Genomic DNA, 15,217 nt, shown 5'->3' with positions numbered 1-15,217 from the left:
AGCCGCTGAATCAAGCAAAGCCGAGGATTTCGGGGCCTTCAGCTCCGGAGATTCCGGTTACCACACAGTAGCGGCGGCAGCGAAGCGGGCATTTCAAAAGTTTTCCAGATGTTCCTCCGTGCTCTCACATCTGTCTCCATCAAATCAGAATTGTGCGCAGTCCCCTACTTGACAGATAACAAACATCATCACCGAAGTGGCCGCGCGCGCTGCCATCACGCCGCCATCTTCTCCTCCCTCAACTTGTTCAACCTTTCTCTGTAACTTGGGTGATGAAACCCAGGTAACATTCTAGTAAATCTTCTCTGTACTCTCTCTATTTTGTTGACATCGTTCCTATAATTTGGTGACCAGAACTGTGAACAATACTCCAGATTTGGCCTTACCAATGCCTTGTACAATTTTAACATTACATCCCAACTCCTATACACAAGGCTCTGATTTATAAAGGCCAGCATACCAAAAGCTTTCTTCACCACCCTATCCACATGAGATTCCACCTTCAGGGAACTATGCACCATTATTCCTAGATCCCTCTGTTCTACTGCATTCTTCAATGCCCTACCATTTACCATGTATGTCCTATTTTGATTATTCCTACCAAAATGTAGCACCTCACATTTGTCAGCATTAAACTCCATCTGCCATCTTTCAGCCCACTCTTCTAACTGGCCTAAATCTCTCTGCAAGCTTTGAAAACCTACTTCATTATCCACAACTCCACCTATCTTAGTATCATCTGCATACTTACTAATCCAATTTACCACCCCATCATCTAGATCATTAATGTATATGACAAATAACATTGGACCCAGTACAGATCCCTGAGGCACACCACTAGTCACCGGCCTCCAATCTGACAAACAGTTATCCACCACTACTCTCTGACGTCTCCCATCCAGCCACTGCTGAATCCATTTTACTGCTTCAATATTAATACCTAACGATTGAACCTTCCTAACTAACCTGTGAACCTTGTCAAAGGCCTTACTGATATAAACAACATCCACCGCTTTACCCTCGTCAACTTTTCTAGTAACCTCTTCAAAAAATTCAATAAGATTTGTCAAACACGACCTTCCACGCACAAATCCATGTTGACTGTTCCTAATCAGACCCTGTCTATCCAGATAATTATATATACCATCTCTGAGAATACTTTCCATCAATTTACCCACCACTGACGTCAAACTCACAGGCCGATAATTCCTAGGTTTACTCTTAGAACCCTTTTTAAACAATGGAACAACATGAGCAATACGCCAATCCTCCGGCACCATCCCCATTTCTAATGACATTTGAAATATTTCTGTCAGAGCCCTTGCTATTTCCACACTAACTTCCCTCAAGGTCCTAGGGAATATCTTGTCAGGACCCGCAGACTTATCCACTTGTATATTCCTTAAAAGTGCCAATAATTCCTCTTTTTTAATCATCACAGTTTCCATAACTTCCCTACCTGTTTCCCTTACCTTACACGATTCGATATCCTTCTCCTTAGGGAATACCAAAGAAAAGAAACTGTTCAAAATCTCCCCCCATCTCTTTTGGCTCCACACATAGCTGTCCACTCTGATCCTCTAAGGGACCAATTTCATCCCTCACTATTAATATAACTGTAGAAACCCTTTGGATTTATTTTTACCTTACTTGCCAAAGCAACCTCGTACCTTCTTTTAGCTTTTCTAATTTTTTTCTTAAGATTCTTTTTACATTCTTTATATTCCTCGAGCACCTCATTTACTCCATGCTGCCTATATTTATTGTAGATATCTCTCTTTTTCCAAACCAAGTTTCCAATATCCCTTGAAAACCATGGCTCTCTCAAACTCTTAACCTTTCCTTTCAACCTAACAGGAACATAAAGATTCTGTACCCTCAAATTTTCACCTTTAAATGACCTCCATTTCTCTGTTACATTCTTCCCATAAAACAAATTGTCCCAATCCACTCCTTCTAAATCCTTTCACATCTCATTAAAGTTAGCCTTTCTCCAATCAAAAATCTCAACCCTGGGTCCAGACCTATCCTTCTCCATAATTATATTGGAACTAATGGCGTTGTGATCACTGGACCCGAAGTGCTCCCCAACACAAACCTCCGTCACCTGACCTATCTCATTCCCTAACAGGAGATCCAACACTGCCCCTTCTCTAGTTAGCACCTCTATGTATTGCTGCAAAAAACTATCCTGCACGCATTTTACAAACTCCAAACCATCCAGTCCTTTTACAGTATGGGTTTCCCAGTCTATGTATGGAAAATTAAAATCTCCCACAATCACAATCTTGTGCTTACTACAAATATCTGCTATCTCCTTACAAAATTGTTCCTCCAATTCTCGCTTCCTATTTGGTGGACTATAATATATCCCTATAAGTATTACTACATCTTTCCCATTCCTCAATTCCACCCAAATAGCCTCCCTAGATGAGCCCACCAATCTATCCTGCCAAAGCACCGCTGCAAAAATTTCTCTGACAAGCAATCCAACACCTCCCTCTCTTGTTCCTCCAATTCTATCACACCTGAAGCAATGAAATCCAGGAATATTTAGTTGACAATCACACCCCTCCTGTAACCATGTTTCACTAATAGCTACCACATCATACTTCCAGGTATCAATCCATGCTTTAAGCTCATCCACCTTTCTTATAATGCTCTGAGCATTAAAATAAATGCATTTAAGAAATTTTCCACCTCTTACTCTCTGTTTATCACTAACGGTGCAAACAACTTTACTATTTTCTTTTTCTTCCTTCTCCCCTACATCTGTTCCTACACTCTGGTTCCCCTCCCTCCTTGTATCTAGTTTAGATCCACTGGAGCCTCTCTAGCAAACCTACCTGCAAGAATATTTGTCCCCCTCCAGTTCAGATGTAAACCGTCCCACCGGAACAGGTCCCACCTTCCCTGGAAAACTGCCCAATTATCTATAAATCTGAAGCCCTCCCTCCTGCACCATGTCTTCAGCCACGTGTTGATCTGCGCTATCTTACTATTTCTAAACCTGCCTGCATGTGGCAGTTGAACGGGTTTATACATAAAGGAACTTTACAACAGTGAAACTGGCACTGCAACTGCGTAGTTTGGTTTTTACATTAGAATTTTCTATAAAATTGGAGGCTATACGTCAGCTCCAGCAGTGGCAGAACCACATTTAACCTTGACAAAAGCTGGTGAGAGTGATCTTTCTTTCTCTGCGGTGAGGATTTCCCTATGTGCAGCATTTCATACCTTCTGTCAGACTCTTGTTACTGAGCAGCTGCAGAGTTCCTCAGTGGTGGCATTTTCGAACAGACTGAGTTGTAGTTGGAGAGTTGGATTGTGGCCCGATCAATTGCTCTTACTACTTGCATCTGTAATGTCTTCTGTCTCCAAACACACCATCGAAGCTGACAGCTCCTGATGTGACTGTGATTCAGCCGCTGGAGAACTGAAGCTGGTAGATGCAAAAGGTCTTTATTGAATACAAGCATATCTTCTGGAGAATCTATTTCTCCTTTCCTGACACTTCATTCTGAGTACAAAACACCAGACATCCAACATGAACTACTTTTATTACATTGCTGAAGGATGGCTCCTTGGATATACAGACAGAATATTAAATAACAGAAACTCATGTGCTGAATTGTGTATTACTGTCAGTGATATATCTTTAACGATGCATTCCCTGATCTCTTTGTGGGGGTTGCAATGAGGGCCCATTAACTGGAATCTTTATTTATTGTCTTCCCCTACATTGTTACAATGATACACAATCGCATGTCCCACACCCAATGACTAGATTGATGCTCTTAAAATATCATTGGACATTATGCAGTTTTCTTGTTTGAAATAACTTGCTGCTTCCCCATTCCAAACTCCTGAGAGATGTCCCACCCCGAATAACCTCTAATACTCCATCATGCAACAATATCAACCAACGTGTGTTTCAGTTTTCTGTTTTTGTTCCTTATTTTCCTCAGATTGCTAGACCAGCTTCCAAGACTGAATACTCTCCTTCTGCATTATCTATTTGGAGTGCTTCACAAAATTGAGCAGCAAGCTGAGGAAAACCAAATGAATGCCTTCAACTTGGCGGTCTGCATAGCGCCCAGCACCCTGTGGCCTTCCACCCTCTGCAGCCCTGAGACCGAGTGCAAGTCCACAAAAAAAGTAAGAGGCTGTTACTGACCACAGTAAGATAATCATGACGTGGGGTGCAAGGTGTTTCAACTAACACTGCTTTCAATGTGCAAACCTCCACATTAATTTGTTATTTGCTGTCACAATCATAATGAAACCCAGCTTAAGTGGTTAACAGTATCCGGCATCTCTCTGCTGGTGGAGAATGTGTGAGTTAACAGCATCTGGAATCTCTCTGCTGGTGGAGAATGTGTGGGTTAACAGTATCCAGCATCTCTCTGCTGGTTGGAGAATATGTGGGTTAACAGTATCCGGCATCTCTCTGCTGGTGGAGAATGTGTGGTTTAACAGTATCTGGAATCTCTCTGCTGGTGGAGAATGTGTGGGTTAACAGTATCTGGAATCTCTCTGCTGGTGGAGAATGTGTGGGTTAACAGTATCCGGCATCTCTCTGCTGGTGGAGAATGTGTGGGTTAACAGTATCCGGCATCTCTCTGCTGGTGGAGAATGTGTGGGTTAACAGTATCTGGAATCTCTCTGCTGGTGGAGAATGTGTGGGTTAACAGTATCCGGCATCTCTCTGCTGGTTGGAGAATGTGTGGGTTAACAGTATCCGGCATCTCTCTGCTGGTGGAGAATGTGTGGGTTAACAGTATCCGGCATCTCTCTGCTGGTTGGAGAATGTGTGGGTTAACAGTATCCGGCATCTCTCTGCTGGTGGAGAATGTGTGGGTTAACAGCATCTGGAATCTCTCTGTGCCAAGCTTCATGTTGTGGTCTGGAGGGATAGGCCATATCTGCAGCAATATCTGCTTGCTCCTGTCAGAATAATCATGATTTTGACTCTGTACACATATTCCTTATCCTGCTGCAGTGTTTGCTGTAAATACAAATCATGTAATGCTAGATAGTGGAATGGGATTTTAAAACAATGAAATCACACTCTGGCCTCTCTCCTTCTCCAGGTTGCCTTGTTTGTGCAGTTTTTAATTGAAAACTGTTCCAGGATTTTTGGCGATGTCTTCACTTCTCTCTTTGAAGTATTATCATCAAGGAGGTTTGGGAGCAGAGATGATGGTTCAGGTATGGGAATTGTCACCCTGCCAACAATATTTAAAATGAAAGGAGTAGAATTCACATTCAGACCAATAGTTACAATAAACCCTACAGTTTTTTCTTGATGGCATGAAACTATTTCAAATATTGATTTTTTTAAATAAACTACAATGACAAGTACCCATCATTCCCCACAAAGTACCCAACATTACCCATCAAGTACCCATCTCCTAAAGCTGGTGAATATAAAATTAACTAAACTACTTGTTGAATTCTAACGCAATGAGAGAAATAAATATTAAGCACTAACAGTGCTACAAAACCTTTCATCAGTTGTAAATTACGGTGTGACACTACAGGACATGAAAACTATAATGCAAATACAACTTTTTTTCTTATTTGCTTAAATTCCTTATTGCTGGGGGAAAATGTGATCAGAGAATTTCAAATTCAGAAAAAATAAGAACAAAATTGACCAAAGCAAATAGTTGATAAAATGGAGCCTAGAAATATCACTGACTACAGAATTATGAACAGAATGTATAACAGTTTGAAAATTATTAACAATAAAAAAAGGAGGAAAGAACTTTGAATGGGCCAGATACACTATTTCAAGAAGCATTTAAAAGAAGGTAGGATGAAAATTAGAGGGTAGGGCCATATATTTTAACAGAGATCAATTTGCCAATATTAATAACTGGTGTTACAAAATAGTCAGTCAACATTGTGTGACTTTTTCTTGCAGATCTCCCTTCATTTCAAATGCACGACTCCTCTTACAACAGTCTGGAAAATGAGCTCAATGATGAAACTGACTCCGCTCTAATGACAAAAAGAAGCCAAGAAACTAGAAGCAGGGATTCAGTTCTGTCCTGGAGTGACTGTGACCTTGACCAGGCTGAGGATGAAGCAGCTCATAGAAAGGTCCCATTGACAATGAAGTCCTTACAAATTCCTCCAGCTTCCCTGGAAGAAAGTGTGATCTGCCAGTTTTCAAACAAAGCCCTCCTGGACTCCAGCAGTTCTGGTTACTCGACTTGCGAGACTCTGACAGACCCTAGAAGGCACAGAAGGTGTTCTGAGCCGAGTATAGTTCCTTCTACTTCACAGTTTGTTCAACTGTGCCAGAGTCGCAAGCCTCTAATCCGCAAAACTAGTTGCGACGCTGTCCTGAGTCAGACAGCCGAGAACTGCATTGAACAACTACAGATCGGAGGCCAGAATCTGACAAAACACAACGTGAAGGAGAGCACTGATTTGGGTGGGTGCAGAAACAGTGGCCATAAATCAGATCGAAGGGGATCATTGAGTAATGGTCAACATCGGCCACCTCCTCCCCTCAAAATTCAGGACCCTTCCACAATGAGCAGCTCCAGTCTATCTTCCCCAGGCACTCCCTTCTCCGGGTCCTCTGTAAGTTCATGTGATAGTGTTTTTAAATACAATCCAGAATATTTTGTCTTCACTCCAAGTGAAACCTTCTCGCCATCTTGTTATGCCACTCAGTCTCAGAAAGGCCAACTGGCAATGCTACCTAGCCCTGGTATTTTTAAATATTTTCCTGGACAGCTGTCCCCTGGATATTACCCTAGCTCACTTCCTGGTTCCTCCTCCACTGCACTGGAGAAAGACAAGAGGACTTCCAGTGTGACAGAAGATATCCCGACAAGCATTGCTGGGAAGAATGATAGAAGGAGCAAGGAAAGTGGAACTTGCATGCTTAGAAAAATGGAAAATGGAGGTAAGCTTGAAGGTGCATATTTTGAAGGAGCTCACGGACAGTTGTCTGTTTCTGTCGCAGAAGGGGAAAGCATGATTCAAAATGCAGACAAAAGCCAGTGTGCAAATCTTCCTCCTTATCCAGAGGGTGTTGGTTCACTACTGCTGAATACAGCTGCAAAAGAGAAAGGATCAATGGTTCGACCTTTGCAACATTTATTGCAATCTGATTCTTGGGAACTTGCAAACAGCTCCATTACTCGTGGTTCCCCTTCAATGAGCACTGCCAGCAAGGCTTTTCCAGGACAGAGTGGGCCTTATCGAATTCCTCAGACTGTTTTTTATGGGCAGAATTCAGTGCTATGTTTTCAATCAAAACCATGCCAGCAATCATCCCCTTTTATGGTTGATGGAAATTCTAGTCATAGTGCATTAGATCGACATTCTTTTAAAAGGGTTTCTTGCCCAAGTTTAGGCAATGCCAAGGTATCGGAGGAAAGGGGCAGGATGTTGCAGGAAGAGAAGCTGTTTCCACCTCTGAGTGGAGACCACACACCCGAGTGGGAGGCTCGCAGCAGGCGTCCCAAGGCTCTGTCAAGTAATGCAGCTAAAACAGTCAGGGATTACTTTTTCCTAACTGATGCCGAGAACTGCTTGGTAACAACACAACGACTGACGAATGCAGCGATCCAGGACAAGAAAGGATGGCAAAAGGAGTGCTGCACCAATCCAAAGTTCGAAAACTTTGAACAGGTGTTTTTCTCAGAGGAGTCTTATGTGTAAAAATCTGTCTGAAAATATTGTCTTCACTTATTTTGAAAACCTATTTAGAAAATTGTTAATCTTGAGCTAATTCATTACCTTGTGTTGTTATTAGAACATGGATTAACAGTCCAAACAGTGTAAATATATTTTTGACAAATGTCAAATTTTATATGTTGCAAGTGTGCTTCATGGTATTCATATACTTAATCCTCTGCAGAACTAAGTTGAATTTACTTCTGATGTTGAAACAAAATAACTTCTATAAAAATATCTACATGTTTTAAAACTAAAAACTGCTAAGCAGGTAGACAAGGGTCTGTCCTGATATTTCTGCCTGGCCCTGATATTAAACTGGGCACAGGTAGGGTTGTCAACAGTCCCGTATTTTACAGAATTTCTTTATTTAAATGCAAATATTGTCTCCTTTGAGATTTTAACAGAGATGAGGAGGAGGCAGGGTGAGCAGCCCAACCATAATAACACAGATGTTAACAGATATTTAGATGGTGACCAAAATTATATATGTATGGGGGGGGGTGGACAAAGTGTCTGTGGACTGGAAGCAGGGGGACTTGATTGCCTTAATGTTTTTGTTATCACTGCTGCAGCCTTATCAATTTGATGTGCTTCACTGACTGCAAAACAATACCCCTAGTACTTGAGCTCATATAGCTGACTTGGCTTATTTTACTTCTAGTCACCCCTGATTTTGAGGCTAGGCTCACACAGAATACCAGGGCCTCACGTAGTCCAGTCCTTGTGGTTGTTGGCCTTCAGTATCGCACGTGATACCGCACCCACTGACTCTAGTGATCATGGCTAAGATCCCGGAATCAGTCACCATATTGAAACCAGATTTGCCATTTTATCTGATGGACGGCAAACATGGAACATGGGGGTGTGGTGAAAGGAGGGAAGACAAAGAAAGTATGTGAGAGAACATCAAAAATCTGCAGATGCTGGAGGTTCAAAGCAAAGACAGGAAATACTGGAAACACTCAAGCAGTAAGGCAGCATCTGTGGAAATAGAACAAGAGTCAATACTCCGGATATTCTGGAGAAGCATCGCTGACAAAGGGCCTTTGATTTGAAACATCTGTTTCTCTTTCCAAAGATGCTGCCTGATCACCCGAGTGTTTCCAGCATTTTTTGTTTCTAACAACTGTGAAAGGGTGGGTAAGGGACTGAATGTGAGAAGACCTAATAAAAGGCAATTGAGAGGCTTGGGTAAAATGGCCAGCTTATGTGTGAGGCCACACGTAAACCTGCCATTATTAATTTATCCAATAAACATTTTTCACCATCTATTGAGCTCTGGAGATAATTCCAGAAGCCCTGCCTACTTGTTAGAAGAAATATTGGTAACCTTAGCTATTAAGTTAATTGTCAACCTTGAAATCAGTTCCATACACAGTCAAATGATACCTTGTACATCAGTATTAATAAATGGAGAAGATTTGACATTCCAATGGACCAATTGGACAATTCAATCTGATATTTTCTTATACAACTTTCAGTATTATATTAAGAACCCGGAGCTAGTTGCCCCTCTCTGAGCCATTTGACAAATTTCAATCTTTGGTAAGGACAAAACCTGAGACAGAAAATATATTTTTTAAAAAACTGATTTCATTATATTTGTCTAACTGGTTCAAAATGCACCAAATACACCTGTTTAAATGTAGTCACATACAAAGGAAAATAATTTGAGAGAAAATGGAATTTAGTATTAACCTGGTTTGCATGGTTTCTACAGGTTTGTAATGTCAGTTCTTTGTTTATGTCGAAGGTTGGCTTCACGGTGTGGCCGTATTTCCAATACTGCCATCCAAGGTTGTGTAATGAGGCTATGTGTGTGATAGTTTCCCTTTTTATTTTAAAGAAAAGATTTATTTACCGGCATCCTGTTGGTCGCAAGGTTACCTTAGAACTAGATGTTTATTACAGATCTTCAGAACTTTTCATTTTCTCTTTTTACTCCTCTATGAAGTACTTTTTATAAGATCATAAGTGTGATTCATTGTTCCTTTTCCCAGGGAGTTCCATTGTTCTGTTGAGTGTTCACAGCGATATCCGCCGTCTTTGTTTATCTGTCCCCCTCATAGTTCCTGCACCTGTGAATCTTCATCTGGCTTAGGAACAGAAGCCATTGAAGTGGTACAGTACAGAGCTAATACTCTCAACTTAATTAGAATAAATGATACAAAAGACTTCTAAAGAGCATACAATAATGTTTTAAACTCATATATTGTAGCTTCAAGTTCACAAAGTTGCTGCCAGAAGTTATTACAGTACTTATTTCCTGCTGATAATGTTCTCTTTGTATAATGAAAGGAACATCACAGGGAAAGTGCCATTTAATTATTTTCTCCTGTAGACTAAGTTCATGCCAGCTTTATTGCAAATTGACAGTGACAATTTCCTCCTCCTGGTATTCAGTCTTATTTGACAAAGGTACTGAGTTCAAGGTATACCTGCTTCTTCGTCCAAGTGAGTTCGCCTCTGTTCAAATCTTCAATTGTGCTTTCATCGAAAGAAACACCAGACCTGCAATGGAGTTCCTGAACATTACCCTATAGTCATCAGTCTATTGTGTATTAATTGATCCCAGTTGATGCATGTTAATGGATGCCAATGTTGACTTTGGTATCCCTAGGCTGCAAGAGAGATAGATCAACCAATTCCTTTTTCAATCATGATCCTCTGTCTATCTGCTTGAATAAAGCAGGTGAGGACATAACTGACTGCAGTACCCCCGAGGCTCAGGATGTTGAAACTCATTGACAAGTTTTGCACAAGACTTACGGCAATTGTGGAGGTTACAGGAGGGGGATCAATCCTGTTAAAACACAACCGCAGAATGAAATCAAAGTACAGAAGAGTTTTAATTTATTTATGCTACTCTAAAGGGAAATATAGCAGTTGAACATGCTGTTACATATTATATAATATTATAATTCCACATTTCAAAATACATTTTTATATTGGTATGTTAGATGATAATTTGCAGTTATTCCTCAACAATAATTAAGAACTATTGCTTGCTTGAATAGTGTGATAATGTTAACATTTCTGATTCATTCCATTGATTAACATGGCACCTAGCAGTCAGTGCAGTTGGCAGCTTTTGGCTTAGTGCTTGAATGCTGATACCTACACCTAGCAGCTCAATGCTGGAAAAGCTACTGTCAGCTTCAAAACTTAAAGGAGAATTTATGCAGCTGAATGGCCAATTAACATTGCCCTGCAAAACCTTTCTAAAACAAAGTTGCTGCATTGCAGGAGTTAATATACTTAACTGAACAAGCAAATGTTCCTACCAGAAGTCAGAAAAAATCTGTATGTAGGAAGATTTTATCATCCCTTTTCCCCTATTCTGCACTAATCTTCACTCACAACTGTAGAGACGTTTGAAATCTTCCCCCAGCAATTCACCTTTGGTCTGGGGACTGATCCTCAAGCTCATTTGAAGTAGAGATTTGCTATTTAATATCCCAAACTTGCTCACTGGCCAGCAGACACATTTTAGATGCTGCTGAAGTTTAGTATCTGTTTTAAACACCACCTGCTCTCCCTCAAAAATGAAATACATTTTTTGACAGATGCATTGTATTCTGTAGGACCTACAATTCCCCCCCCCATTAAATTCTGCAAGAAATATTTTGCTAAGTCACTCCACCTGCTATGATTTCTACTTCCGTTCCATTTGATTCTGATGTCATCAGTATATTGTGTGACCGGACAAATTTCCTTTGTATGTAGTAAATTATGCTCTGCAGATTGAAACAAACTGCTTCAATATAACTCCGCCAGATGAATACCTTTGACTGCCACCGTTCCAGTAGGTATTGCATTGGATGGAATTTCTGTGGTGTCTTGTATGATACTGTTGCATTTTAGTGGATATTAATTTACAACCACCTTACAAAACTACATAGACCGTAAGTTTATGGTTCGGGTTTTAAGTGGATAAATATATAGTTCTGGAGTATGACACAGCCACTTTTTATTCAATTATTAAATTGTTCTGTGGCTAATGAGTAAATGTGATATTATGCAACATTGTTTGCTTTTATTATTGCACTTAAAGCAACAAAACTAGGAACAATGTGCCTTCATGTACTCGATGTATGTTTTCAATAGATATAGAAACCAGTAAATAGAAAAAGCATTATTCCCTTACTTTAAATCTTTAGTGATAAATATCCTCTTCCTTAAGTGTGTATATGTGATTTATTTATACAATAAAGGGAATCCGAACTTTTTGAAAACTTTTCATGATTATATTTTTAACTTTATTAAGAAATTGGATCAAGATATTTAATGTGATTGATCTTGAAAGCTTAAGAACTAGAATTTCTGATAGTTATTTTAGAACTATTTTTATTTGTAAATTTGCAGACTATCCAGGTTTGTTGCACCAACCAGTTTTCATGCACACACACACACACACATATCTACACACACATACATACATACATACATACATATATATATATATAATCCTATAAATTGAAATCTGGATCACACACTTGAACTGCTGCAACCTATGTGCTGAAGGAGGTGGGTGTCTCCATAATCATTATATGCATTGTTCTGTGAAATCTCTTGTAAGGATTATGTTCTACTTCTTGGTGGTTCAAATTTCTATGTAAATATTTTGTACTCAGATGTGCATATTTCTTGAGATGTGAGGCTACTCTATTCAATATGTCAGTGCCATTCAAGATTTGGGCACATTGACAAAAATAACAAATATTCTAGTACTGTCAGACATGACCACATCCATTAGAAAGCCGTTCCTATTATTTACAAATGACCGGTTAAGGGTGTATTAGTCGTTTGACTCTGCTGTAAAATACACTCAGTGGTCACTTTACTGGCACTTCCTGTAATTAATAGAGTGGAGATTAAATGTATCATCATGGTTTTCTGTCACTGTAACCCATCCTCGTGACCCAGAGATGCTCTTCTGCATACTACTGTTATAATGTGTGGTTATTTGAGTTGCTGTCACTTTCCTATCATCTTGAACCGGTCGGGCCATTCTTCTCTGACCATTTTTGCCCACAGAACCACTGCTCATTGCATGTTGTTTTGTTTTTCACACTACTCTCTGTAAATCCTAGAGATTGTTGTGCATGAAAATTCCAGGAGATCAGCACCTTCTGAGATACTCGAACCACCCTGTTTGGCACAAACAATCATTCCACAGTCAAAGTCACTTAGATAACATTTCTTCCCCAATCTGATGTTTGGTATGAACAACAAATGAACCTTTTGATCATGTCTGCATGCTTTTATGCATTGAGCCTCTGATTAGTTATTAGTATTAAAGAGCCTGTGTACAGGTGCACCTAATAAAGTGGTCACTATTCCTACTTAAGATGGTCAAAGACTAAATGTAATGTCTTGATTCACTGTTTAACTGTGGATATCACTTACTGCAGTGCTTAACTTTGTGTTAACTGTGTGTTGAAATCCAGGCCAGTTAAAAAATATTACAGAAGCAATTTAACAAGTCAAAGATGTTCTGATTTTAGGGTGAAATCTGATGGGTTAAACCCAATGAATTATGGACAGAAATATAGATAGATGACAATGCTGTGCACATCCATATTCTGTGTTTACCACAGGAAGAGATTTACCCACCTCATGCATGGAGTTAATGTTCATTTCAGTCTCTATTCTCAAAAATACAGTACTGTTTAAGCATTCAGATGTTTTTAATTCGGGAAATATGAAGGACAATAAATGGATGTGCCCAGTAGAGCTGGACTGATTCACGTTGTATTATTGCCCCAAGGTACCAAATTCAAACATTACAACTGGGACTGAGATCTCGAATTACTGAAGCACAGGTACTAAGGCAATTTTTTTCACCATGGTGAACAGTAAAATGATGGCTCAGCTTTGAAGGTGGCTCAGTGATCTATTTTATGTTTAACAAAGGCAAATGTGTGGGTAAAAACACTTAGAACTATTTTATCTACAAATTTACAGAACCGCTTCAGCTCAGCTACATTTACTCAGGACACTTCAGCCTGGCAAGAGCATGTGTGAACCGCCCATGTTGCACACTGAAAACTGAAGTTCTTTATTGTGTACACACGTAATAATACAATCTCTGTCTCCAACAAGATCCTTTGATGGGGAAAATACTGTCTTTAGGAAATCAACTATAATCACTGTCCTAGAAATTCTTCTGCACATCTGTGACAGAGATCACTCGGTAAACATAAGAATATAAGAAATAGGAGCAAGAGTAGGCCATCCGGCCCATCGAGCCTGCCTACCGTTCAATAAGATCATGGCTGATCTGTCTGTAAACTCAGCTCCATCTACCTGCCATTTCCCCATAACCCTTAATTCCCCTATGTAAAAATCTATCTAACCATATCTTAAATATATTTAGTGAAGAAGCCTCAACTGCTTCCCTGGGCAGAGAATTCCATAGATTCACCACTCTGGGAAAAACAGTTTCTCCTCATCTCCATCCTAAATCTTCTCTCCCGAATCTTGAGGCAATGTCCCCTAGTTCTAGTCTCACCTACTAATGGAAACAACTTTCCTACTTCTATCTTATCTATCCCTTTCAAAATTTTGTATGTTTCTATAAGATTCCCTCTCATTCTTCTGAATTACAGAGAGTATAGTCCCAGGTGACTCAATCTCTCCTCATAGGTTAACCCTTTCATCTCTGGAATCAACCTGGTGAACCTCCTCTGCACTGCCTCCAAAGCCAGTATATCCTCCCTCAAGTATGGAGACCAGAACTGCAGGTGCGGCCTCACCAGAACCCTGTATAGTTTCAGCATGACCTCCCTGCTCTTGAATTCAATCCCTCTAGCAATGGCCAACATTTCATTTGCCTTCTTAATAACCTGTTGTACCTGCAAGCCAACTTTTTGTGATTCATGCACAAGCACTCCCAAGTCCCTCTGCACAACAGCATGCTGCAATCTTTCACCATGTAAATAATAATCTGCTCTTCTATTATTCCTTCCAAAGTGGATGATCTCGCATTTACCAACCATCTGCCAGACCTTGGCCCACTCACTTAACCTATCTATAATCCCTCTGCAGACTCTCCACATTGTCTATACAGTTTGCTTTTCCACTCAGTTTAGTGTAAATGGTAAACAGCTGTAGGCCCAGCACTGATCCCTGTGGCACCCTGCTCACCACTGACTGCCAACCGGAGAAACACCCCTCCCCCCTTCTCTCTCTCCTCAGGCTTCCTGTCCCATGATCCTCTCCCTTCTCCAGTTTGGTATCCCTTTTGCCAATCAACTTTCCAGCTCTTAGATCCACCCCTCCCCTCCTGTCTTCTCCTATCATTTCAGATCTCCCCCTCCCACTTTCAAATCTCTTACCATCTCTTCTTTCAATTAGACCTGATGAAGGGTCCCAGCCCGAAACGTCAACTGTACCTCTTCCTACAGATGCTGCCTGGCCTGCTGCATTCACCAGCATTTTTTGTGTGTGTTGCTTGAATTTCCAGCAACTGCAGTTTCCTCGTGTCTGCGTGAAGAAGGTGATGTCAAGT

General features: G+C 40.4%; 1 protein-coding gene across 2 annotated transcripts in view; it reads left to right on the top strand.

Moving 5' to 3' along the window:
- Positions 1 to 11,974, top strand: part of LOC134349594 (rho GTPase-activating protein 20-like) — a 113,562-nt gene extending 101,588 nt beyond the window's left edge. For both annotated transcript variants that reach the window (XM_063054152.1, XM_063054154.1), the window contains exons 13-15: positions 3,969 to 4,158; positions 5,094 to 5,211; positions 5,930 to 11,974. In XM_063054152.1, the coding sequence (XP_062910222.1) occupies positions 3,969 to 4,158; positions 5,094 to 5,211; positions 5,930 to 7,686 (2,065 nt within the window). In that variant the 3' untranslated portion in view covers positions 7,687 to 11,974. The remainder of the gene's footprint in view (positions 1 to 3,968; positions 4,159 to 5,093; positions 5,212 to 5,929) is intronic.
- The last annotated feature ends 3,243 nt before the right edge of the window (positions 11,975 to 15,217 follow it).

Source organism: Mobula hypostoma, chromosome 7 (assembly GCF_963921235.1).
Source record: "Mobula hypostoma chromosome 7, sMobHyp1.1, whole genome shotgun sequence".
Classification (NCBI taxonomy): Eukaryota; Metazoa; Chordata; class Chondrichthyes; order Myliobatiformes; family Myliobatidae; genus Mobula; species Mobula hypostoma.
This window is presented reverse-complemented; position numbering and strand designations above follow the sequence as displayed.